Here is an 11,557-nt window from a genome sequence, read left to right as displayed (position 1 = left end):
TAACCCCCAGATCCATTTCTGTTTCTTTCTCATTTTCTTTGTTAATTGTGTTTCTCTCTTTCCCAATTCCCTACCATAATCATATTCCCCACGGTGATCATCTTTGGTTAATCTTTTTCCATATATTTCAGGATAAAATATGTCCTCTTTTCTCTCTGGAAAGCCTATGAATTTAGGTCCTATATATGCTACTTTGTAAAATACCAGTAATTTGACAGTTTCAGTTTACTTTGGCTCTTTGAGAATGTGAAATACTGTGAATAGTAAAACCCCAAACATTTCTAAACAAATGGATATTGCCATGTTCAAAGAATTTGTCCTAGTGCACCTTCCTCAGGGATTTAGGAGATTAAAACTAATACCCTGTTTTTATTTGGAAAATATTTATTGTTCTGTCTTTATACTTGATTCTGTTTTTGTTCATATCATAGGAGTTTCTAACAGAAGCCTTGCCAGTTGGTCTCATTGGAATGAATTGTGTTTTGATGAAACAATATATCGAGTTTGTAGCTGACAGATTACTTGTGGAACTTGGATTCTCAAAGGTAAGGTGTTTAAAAATTTGTTACTTCTAGCTAAAATGTTGTTAGTAAGATCACTAACATACTATACTTCATTGAAAGCATTTGTATCACATCAGTCTACTTTTTAAATGTCTGTGACAGCCTTGTTTTGCATGAACAAATTGGTTTTGCTAAATCCTTTGAAACTTGAAATTGATAACCGAAAGAGGAGGCTGATAAATTTTAGAATTAATAAGCTCAATAAATTACTTGTAATAATTGCAGGTATTTAATAGGATTATCTTTAAGTAATTGGATTGAATATGCATATATATGTTACCCTCATAAATTCTTGTGGATCTGTGTTGTAATTTTTGCATTAATAATTCTTTTAAAGACCTGTTTAACTTATGGGACACCTGATGGTTCAGCAGGTTAAGCGTCCGACTCTTGATTTTGGCTCAGGTCATGATCTCACAGTTCCTGAGTTTGAGACCTGCATTGGGCTCCCTGCTGAGAGTGCAGAGTCTGCTTGGGATTCTCTCTCTCTCTCCCTTTATCTCTGTTCCTCCCATGTGCATTCTCTCTCTCTCTCTCTCTCTCTCTCTCTCTCTCTCAAAATAAATAAAATAAACTTAGAGAAATTTAGAAAAACACCCTTTTTACCGTTAGTGAGATTGGTGCATCTGAACATTTATACTTTTAAATATGAATAGTTATTAGGAAGACTTGAACTGTCATAATTTGGTCCTTTGAACTCAGTTGCCTTTTAAGTTTTTTTTTTTTCATTTTGTTTATCAGAGACAATATACTTGAATTTCATAAAGACATGTGCTTCTCACAAGACTTAACAGATGGAGGCTGCAGTCAGCCTACCTAGGTTTGAATCTTGGTTCCGCCACTTTCTAGCTCTATGACCTTAAGCAAGTTGTTTAACCTCTAGCTTCATTTCCTCATCCACGAAAGGGAGATAATAATAATACTTACCACAAAGGAGTGTTGATGAGTTGGTATACATAAAGCACTTAAAATACTATTAGACGTACGGTAAATACATACTAAGTGGTCGTGTTGTAGTCACCATAATTGGAACATTCATGGAACTTTACAATGTACTATATATATGATGGTAATTAGAAATTATAGGTTTTAACTTCTTAGCATGGAAATGTTAGTTTAAATTGTATTTAATGAGAAGCCTTATGAAATCCATGAAGCTGAGGTAATCATTACCTTTCTCGGTAATGCATTTATAGTCTGGTGATCACAGAAATACTGTCAGGAAAGAGTCAGACAGGGCAAAGGTGTTTTTTTTGTAAGATGAACTATATTTTGTTATTTTAGTTATAAGATCGTCTCTGTGTTTACTGATAATTAATGGAGAAATAAGATTATAATTGTATTCATAAGATCTCTTAAATTTATAAACTGTGTATATTTTTAAAATGTGTCTGTTCCTAGGTTATACCAGTTTGTTGTAAGAAAATGAATTTGCTCGGTTGAGCCTTAAAGTGAACTCACCATCCGTTCACCTCCCACCTAATCCTCACACCCTCGCATCCGTGTTCTCCTGCTTGTTGGAAAACCGTGGACTCCTGGGTCTAGTTTTCCCTTTGGGAACTTACTGTCGATCGATAAAACATCCCACCTACAGAATAAAATCTAAACATAGTATGAAACATCACTTTTCCACAGGTCTTCAAAACATCTCAATAAATCCCAAAAAGCAGAAATTATACAGACTTTTTAGACTTTCATGCAGCAAAATTAGAAATTAACAATAAAAGATTGCCAAAAATTCCATCTACTTCGAAATTGAGAAGATATCCTTTAAAATGAAATTAAAATGAAAATAGAAACTAAATGATAAGATTATCATCACATATCTAAATTGGTAGAATGCAACCAAATAGACCCTCAAAGGAAAAGTTATAGCCTTGACTGTGTGTGTTAAGAAAACAAGACAAATTACATAAACTGTACTTTGAACTCAAGGAGCCAGAAGAACTGTTTTTATAATGATAGGTTTGGGTAAAATAAGGGATTTGTCCATGCCATTGATGATTTAGATCAGATTTTTTGGAAGGTCCCTGGTTTTAAAATCCACTGAATCTGTCACTATTGGTTTAGTGCTTTTCCCACTATATTCCACTAGTTCAAAGTGTCACTCCCTCTAAACACATTATTTCTGACAGGCAATTTTCTAGAATTCTGTGACTCAACCACAGACACAGTATATGAGCTTTTGTTGAAATATATACATATGTGTGTATATATAGGTATAAATACACACACATATGACATCTTTTATTAAGGTATTAAGTTTTTTATTAAGATATAAGTCACAGAGCATGCAATTTACTTATTAACAAATGTACAATTCAGTGGTTTATAGTATATTCACCGAGCTCTACACCTATCACAATTTGTTTTAGAACATTTTTATCACCAGGAAGAAAGTCTGTACCCATTAGCAATCAGTCATTTTCCTTTCATCCCCCCCACCGAGCCCTAGGTACCACTAATCTAATTTCTGACTCTTTAGATTTGCCTATTCTATAGATCTCATTTCATATAAATGGAATCTTACAATATATGGTCTTTTCTGGCTAGCTTCTTTCCTTAGTATAATGTTTTCAGGGTTCATTCATGTTGTAAGCATATGCACTTTATTCCTTTTTATAGCCAAATAATATTCCATTTTATGACTATATCAAATTTTATTCATTTATCAGTTGATGGACATTTTGGTAGTTTCCACTCTTTGGTTATTATGAATAATGCTGATAGGAACAAACATTCGCTTATAAGTTTTTGTGTGGACAGATGTTTTCATCTCTTGTGGACATATAATTGCAAGTGAAAATGCTGTGTCATATGCTAACTCTATTTTCAATGATTAGAGGTCCTGCCAGATTGTTTTTCAAAAGAGCTGTGCCATTTTATATTCAGCAGTGTATAAGGGTTCCAATTTCTCCACATCCTCACCAACACTTGTGATCTTTTTTATTATAGCCATCCTAGTGGGTGTGAAATGGGATCTCATTGTGGTCTTGATATGCATTTCGCCAATGAGTAATAATTTTGAGCCTCCTTTCATGTGCTTCTTGGTCTTTGTATACCTTCTTTAGAAAAATGTCTGTCTGTCTATTCAGACCCTTTGCCCATTTTTAAGTGGGTCATTTGAATATATGCTTATCTGTGGCATTCATAATCCCTGCTAGAGTACTTTAAATTGAAAAATCCTGTTTCATTGCCCCTCATGGATATTGAAATGTTTCACGGTTTCCCATAATGCTGTACCGCCAAATCTGCTGCTTCAAGTCGGAAGCAGTTAAAAAGCTTCTTGTCAACATATGTTTCACTTTTTGTTTGGAGACATCTATGGATAGCATTTATTCTATCTCTTCTTATCATGGTCCCTTAACATCAATGTGTTAATTATCTGTTCTCTTATCAACTAAGAAACATGTTTAGGTCTATAGTACTTTATTGGGAATTTAATATTTTGTAGTATCATGTATATGTGACTACCTAATGGTTATACCTGTGGTCTGTAATATCTGTGGTATACTGGATCCATCAAGCTGCAAAAACATGTTAGTTTGGGGGCACCTGGGTGGCTCAGTTGGTTAAGCGTCCGACTTTGGCTCAGGTTATGATCTCATGGTTTGTGGGTTTGAGCCCCATGTCGGGCTCTGTGCTGACAGCTCAGAGCCTAGAGCCTGCTTCAGATTCTGTGTCTCCTTCTCTCTCTGCCCCTTCCTCACTCTCGCTCTGCCTCTCTCTGTCTGTCAAAAATGAAAAAATGTGAAAAAAATTAGTTTGGTACTAAATCTTTGATTTCCTGAACATAATTTTTCTTTCTACTTCTTAGAATACCAGAGATGGCAGTATAGTTTCTTGAGGAGGTTAGTAAGTGATCTCAGTTGTCTTACCATTTATCAGTCTTCCGTGCCTCCAAGACCTTCGGGAATAATGGATCCTGTAGGTGACTAGACAGGTGTTAGAAGACTTAAGATTTTAGTTATCTGTTGCTGTTCTTGTGGGTGTGATTTGGCTTCTTCAGAATGCCTAATAACATTTTTTTTCTTTTTAGGTTTTTCAGGCAGAAAATCCCTTTGATTTTATGGAAAACATTTCTTTGGAAGGAAAAACAAATTTCTTTGAGAAACGAGTTGCAGAGTATCAACGTTTTGCAGTTATGGCAGAAACTACAGATAATGTCTTCACCTTGGATGCAGACTTTTAGAACTCTCCCCATATATAAACCCATCACTGGTAAATAGCAGTCTGTTTTTTCTCTGCTTAAAAAAAAGGTATCTCCTTTAGGGAATAAAAGTTTGCTTAAAAGGAAATCCAAAACCAAATTTCAATTAAGTTGGATTTATATAAATAGACTCTAATTTTCCTATTTAACAATAAGAGTGTGACTTCAATTCTATTGTTTTGTCACTAAAATATAAGATGGTGTTATGTAGTGATTAAGATCATGAGGTGAGGGGTCAGATTCGAGATTCTGCCCTTACTACTTTGTGTGATCCTTGGCAAGTCAGTTAATCTCTCTAAATCTCAGTGTAATAATCTTTAAAATGAGTGTAATAGTAGGCCCTAAATTTATCATGTGAATATGAGGATTAAGCCACAAAACAAGTGCTTAGCTTCCGCCACCACCACCATCACCACCACCACTACTTATTAATAGTGTTAATTATGGCGGTATTGTGATAAAATGCCCCCCATCCTCAAAGTAATTGTGATTCTAGGTCCTAAGATCTAGAATTAGATCTTTATATTTTTAATGTTTGAGGAAGAAGTAATGATTTCATTTAAAAATTATAATTCTCGTTAACTTGAGAATTGCTTCTTTGAATCCCTCAGCATGAGTAAAGGAAATTTGTTCTTAGTTACTTCGGGCAGGATTCTTAATGAAGTGGAATCCAGGAGATTATCCTGGTAGTTGACCTTATAAGTAAAATGATTCAGCTCCTTTAGAAATCAAACAGGTAACGATTGCCAGACCTAGCCCTGAAATGTTGAAAGTCTGAGTGAATTAACTAGAATAGCATTTCCCCAAGAGTGTTCTAAGAGCTGTTAGCCCCCCTAGATATTTTGTGGGGGGAAATGGGATTCTGTGGTCAGATGAGCCTGGGAAATGCTTATTCTCCCTTCTTCCTCTTTGAAATGTATGGTCAGTACATCAAAGAGAAATTCTGTCGTACATAAGCTATTTTCTCCCTCCATATCTCAGACTTAACACAGATCTGTAATTTATCTGCTAACATCTCACCTAACTAGTATTCCTCTGAATACAGCTTGGGAAAAGTTGGTCTAGAACCATTTCATACACAGAGGAAGGACTTGAGGACTAGGCAAAGGATCTGATGGGGATTACTGAACCATTCGTGTTTGTGCCAAGCTGAGTAAGGTACCCGAGACTGACTTCAGCTCTGCTTCTTTAATACTCTTCAAACTCTTTTATGCTGCTACAAGGCAGAGTCCTAATAATAGAACTCTGCATCCTGTACCATAGCAGATGTGAGGGAGACAAAGGCTCTGCAGAGGAGACAGTGAGGAAAGGCCACGGGCCCCTCTTTATCATTAGGAAGAGTCAAGAGGTAGCCTGAGCTCCCAGAACAGTGCAGTCCCCACTTACATCAAACTACTTTATGACATTTGCAACCTAGAATTTAGAGATTTTTCGCTTTGCATACGTTTTTGCTCCATTCATTCAGCAATGTTCTAATTGACTAAAACTGGGACTTCTCAAGTGGATGCAAGAGGAGCAGGTCATAACCTTGTTAGGGAGACTGTCAGAGGCCTACGATGTTTCGGCCTGTGACAGCGCCATTTGTTCGGTTTGTTCAGTGCTTCATGGTTGGCCAGCTGTTTTTACATCATCTCACGTGATCACACCACAGCCTTATGAGCTTGACAGCTGATACGGACATTTTACTGGTGGGAGAGGGTGAGGCTCAGAGAAATTAAATGACTTGGCCAAGGTGGGCTCTTATCACTGTCCCTACAGTAGGATTCTTTTTCCTTAGAGATGTCATCTTTCTTATATTTAGTCCTTTACATTCATCTTGATGTGATTTTGCCTATTTTCTCCTTCAGGTAGCATGTACTTTATTAAGGCGTTATGTAAATTATTTACCTACATCAGGTAGTATGCTCCAAGATGTGTATACTATTATACAAAAACTTTACATTATAAATTGAGGATATCTGCAACAATATCAGAATGAAAGGAAAAAAGTTTTCAGTGCATATTCCCTTTGTCTTGAATCCAGGTCTTTCTCCTAGATCATGACAGGTGCCTTACTATGAGCTTATTTATAGTAGCAATAAACCTAATTGTACTGAGATGAAGAAGTTTTAATACTGAAATACTGGATTTTTAATACACTGGTTTATTATATTTCGTGTTCTATCGTCTTTTCCAGGCCTCTAGGTTGCATATTTATTTATTACATTTAGTATTTTGGTCCTTAGGTCTTAAGGAATGAGGAAATTGTAGAATTGCTTTTTTTATATTATCTCACAGGTAAAGAAATTCAGAGTATGTTTACAACTTTTTTTTTTAATAGCACATGTACTTAAATCATTGCTATAGTAAAGCCAAGTTCATCATTTAGGAATATAAAAACTTGTAGTTCATGACAGATAGCACTTATTAAAAATACTTCCTTGTAGTATGCAGAATGATGACTTGCAAGGACTTGGGAAGACAGTTTGACCCAGTGCTTTCAGACAAGGCTATTTTGTTGTTCAGTTACACACGATAATAAACAATTATTTTTACCTCTCAGCTTACTCAAATCACGTGTTAGTGTCTCATTTTGGAACATCAAAATTTTCTTCTTTTGCCATTTTACTTTTTACTCACAACAAAGTGATTACAGTTGGCCCTTGAAGAACATGGAAATTAGGGGCACTATCCCCCCACACAGTTGACTCCCCCAAAACTTAACTATTAATAGCCCCCTGTTGACTGGAAGCCTTACCAATAACACAAACAAGTCGATTAACACATATTTTGTGTGTTATATGTACGACATACTGTATTCTTACAATAAAGTGAGCTAGAGAAAAGAAAATGTTATTAAGAAAATCATAAGGAAGAGAAAATACACTTCCGGTCCTGGACTCTATTTATTCAAAATCATCCGCATATAAGTGGCCCTTGCAGGTCAAACCCATGTTCGTCAAGGGTCAACTGTATTGAGAAAACATAGCAGTTTGCATATTTGAAACACATATTTAATATTCAGAAATTTGCATTTTACATTTAAATATGCTAATTTCCATGTCACAGAATTCTCAAATTGCATTTGTGGGAATTAAGCTAACGGCTAAATGTCACTAACTGATTTTCAGTGAGTGGTAAAGAAATCTGTCCCTGAGCTGCGTAAAAGCCAGTTTAGTCCTATAATCAGGGATGAGGTTTTTGAACTAAATTGAGTGAATTAGTCACCAACTCAGAAGCTCTTCCTCATTGGATCTGCATGAGTGGTACAGAAGCCAAATCTAGTTTTTCTTTGTTTTTCCCACCCTTTAAATAATCTCCTTTTTAGACAACTACAAGTTTAAAGGAAAACTTGATATTCCCAAGGCTGTAAAAAGAAAGGATGTAAGCCTTCAAATTTGGGGCTTAAGGAAAATATAGATAAAAATGGAAGGATAGTGATTTTTTTGTACAGATAAAAATATAACAATTCAGTCTTTTTCTAAGTTCACAAGATTGCTAACTTAATACATTTGATGCTTTAATAACAATGTTTTGAGTTTTTCCAAATGTCTGGTAATTTAGCCAAGTTATTTGATATCTGTGTATAGAGAGAGCTTTATTAGGTGTGGTTGCCTAAGTCATTTTGCTGAAATACATGGTGGTCAATCAAGCCAACCTTGAATATATAGAATATGTTTTTCCCCCAAAGAAATAGGTTGTTTTGTTATTTTGTGGGTTCATGTGTTAAAATAAACTGTACCATAGCTACATCATTTCATGTGTGTCCTTTTTGAGTAAGAATATTTCTTTATAAGTGAAGGGGCTACGCTAATCAAGAAATGCAAGTATTTTCTCTTTGTGCGTAAACACTTTGTTCAGCTCTCCCCCACCCCACACACACTGTTCTTTTGTCGTAAGTGGGATCCCCCAGTCCTCCCTCTCATCTGCCTTCACCCAATCCATGTCTCTTTATATCCAGCAGAGATTCCACAGTCCATGATATTACTAGGCGTAATACGTGCTTTACCAATACCCCGAACTCTGTTCTTCTTCTGCATTTATACCACACGTAGAAAAATCAAGGAGACGTCCCCACCCTGTTACAAACATGACAGTAGTTTTTCTATATTCCACCCCCACCAGCAGCCAAATGCTGCCAGAGAAAAAGGCATGTTAGACAAATTGGATCTTCTTACTCTAAATCCATGTAACCATTTACCTACTGTCTTAGTCCATTGGGGCTGCTATTAAAAACTACCATAGGCTGAGGGCCTGAAACAAGGCATTTACTTCTCAGTTCTGGAGGCTGAGAACTCAAAATGCTGACAGATTCAGTGTCCCGTGAGTCTCACACCCTGGTTCATAGACAGTTGTCTACTCACTATGTCCAGGGAGCTCTCTGCGGTCTCTTTCATAAAGGCACTAACCCCAGTCATGACCCCGTCACCTCCCAGGCCCCGCCTCCACACATCATCACACTGAGAATTAGGTTTCAACGGGAATTTTGGTGGGACATAAACATCAGTTTACACCACTACCTCTGCACCACCTGATAACCCTAGTACAATTTCCTGGTAAACTTGTTCTCCATTCTCCACAATTGCTTTTCCACACTATGTCCACCTTCTGCTACTACCCTCACTCCCCAAGAAGGTGCCGTTATCGTCTGCTTTTCTTTGTGAATTGAGGACCCACAGATATGTTTTCACCAGAATAACTTGGCAATTAGACGAGTCCTAACTGTAGAACCTAAGAAGCCACAGTAGAATTCAATATACAAAGGTCTATGTATGATTTCTGTCCTGTGGAGCCCTTGCAATCAGAGAGCGATTAAAGACATTATCTGTTGGGCCCTCCCTTCTGGGACTACGAGCCACTTACTTGTGGGAGCTGCTGTTCCCATTCCCACCACAAGGGGCTCCCAGGGCTGCAAAGCCGAGTTCCTACTCCATCTATCTGGGCCCAAGGTCAGTCATTCGATCCAGGAGGGGGCTACGCCCTTACCTAAGTTGTGTCTAAATGAAACTAAGGGAATAGAAGCACTTTTATTCAAATGACAAAGCTAGAGAAAAAATCCTAGTTCCAGCTCTCCCAAGGCCTAACGATGTCCTCATTCTTTGCAACTTTTCATTATCTTCTTTATAGGTTAATAAATGACTACTTTTGGGACACCTGTGTGGCTCAGTCCTTTAAGTGTCCAACTTCAGCTCAGGTCATGATCTCATGGTTCATGGGTTCCAGCTCCGCATCAGGCTCTGTGCTGACAGCTCAGAGCCTGGAGCCTGCTTCAGATCCTGTGTCTCCCTCTCTCTCTGCCCCTCCCCTGTGTGTGCTCTGTCTCTCTCTCAAAAGTAAACATTAAAAAAAAAAAAACTAAAAAAAAAAAACCAAACGACTACTTTTTGCCTAAGATAAGTGTAAGTCTGATTTGCAACCAAAAGGGTCTTAGGTAGAACAAAAATTAGCTCCTGGAAACAAAAAGTGGGAAGAACCAGGGTGTCGAGGTGTGCATCAGTCAAGGAGCTGAGAGCCCAGGGTTTGCTCCTGGGGAGGGCCCTGAGAGCCGGGTGAAGTGCTGAGTGAAACTGAAGAACTGTGTGGGGGGCGAGGTGAAGAGGGAGAGGGAGGCACAGTGGAGCTGTCCTCGAAGGGCAGGGTTGTGACCAATGAATGTGGTGTCCACGGTCTGCCTGGTCATCCTGTAATAAGAAAAACAGCTGTCCTCGTTTTATGTGACCTTCCTAGGACCTTGAGCATCGGGCTTTCTGCACACCGGACCAGCTCTCACAACCACGTCTGCTCTGCTCATTTCTCCAGGGTAGCATGTTTCCACCTCTCAGGAAACGAGAGCACCCTCCAGTTTGTCTGAGTAAGGGTCAAGGGGTCTGTTCTTGATATTCTCTCATTGTTCATGATAGTGTCCCAATTCTGTGAGAAAAATTTAATTCCCAGTGAGATAATAAATACTTGCACATACTTTAGTGCTTATAAGATGATTTTGCAATCCTGTCATTCTAACCACTTCATTGGTTCAGTAGTTTTGTAAGAAATTGCTATGCACCAATAATATTACTAAGGGACCTGAGGCCCAGATATAAGTTACTGGCCTGAGACCGCACAACTAATAAAAGAGCCAGGTGTTATGGCTTTAAATCCCATCACCCATTCACAGAGCACACCCAGCTTTCTATTCCTACTGTTGGTGGTATTCAAGATTTTTCATGGGCTGTGATCCCCTTGACTTCTACGCTTTCCTAACACACACTGTTGGCAGGGGTCAATTTAGAACTTCATTTGTCCTCCCCCGAAGCCTGCTGGGAATTGTGTTTAAACATCACTTCATGGAGGGAGGAGAGAGGGCTGCTGGGGCCTGGCCGGATTGGCAATAATGTCTGAAGACATCAGAGCTACAAGGGCAATTGATACTTATTTCTTAGTCATATTTGGAAAATATATCTTCAAAAATATTGCTTTCAGTGAAAGTAAATTTTAAAGTATTAGATAAAGTAATAGTACAGTGGGAACTCAGAATGGCATTTCCTGGCAGTGTTTGCATATGACAGTTTTGGAAATCTGAAACCAAATCTCCAATGTCTAGAATGTCGAGAGATGTCCAGATCAGAGCTTCCCAAGAAGTCTTTCTCAGAACTCAGGTTATGAAGTGGCAGCAAATAAAGACATACTTGCTTTATTTGTTTAGATTGCAGACTATGGGGCAGCACCTGTGTCTAATTCTTGTCATCTGTTGGTTTGGGAATCTAGGTTTAGACCCCAAATCTCAGAGGATGTACACTGTCCTTCACGTGGCTAAGAGAGAGTCAAA

General features: G+C 37.9%; 1 protein-coding gene across 2 annotated transcripts in view; it reads left to right on the top strand.

Annotated features, from left to right (window-relative positions):
• RRM2B (ribonucleotide reductase regulatory TP53 inducible subunit M2B) overlaps positions 1 to 10,653 on the top strand; it is a 36,366-nt gene extending 25,713 nt beyond the window's left edge. Inside the window, exons 8-10 of one of the 2 annotated variants that reach the window (XM_029923801.1) lie at positions 432 to 545; positions 4,603 to 4,784; positions 10,480 to 10,653. In XM_029923801.1, coding sequence (XP_029779661.1) covers positions 432 to 545; positions 4,603 to 4,755 — 267 coding nt within the window. In that variant the 3' untranslated portion in view covers positions 4,756 to 4,784; positions 10,480 to 10,653. Of the gene's footprint in view, positions 1 to 431; positions 546 to 4,602; positions 7,326 to 10,479 lie in introns of those variants that run through there. The other variant, XM_029923802.1, reaches the window with a different exon arrangement.
• The last annotated feature ends 904 nt before the right edge of the window (positions 10,654 to 11,557 follow it).

Source organism: Suricata suricatta, chromosome 15 (assembly GCF_006229205.1).
Source record: "Suricata suricatta isolate VVHF042 chromosome 15, meerkat_22Aug2017_6uvM2_HiC, whole genome shotgun sequence".
Classification (NCBI taxonomy): domain Eukaryota; kingdom Metazoa; phylum Chordata; class Mammalia; order Carnivora; family Herpestidae; genus Suricata; species Suricata suricatta.
Note: the sequence above shows the minus strand (reverse complement) of the source record. Positions and strands in the feature narration are given on the sequence as shown.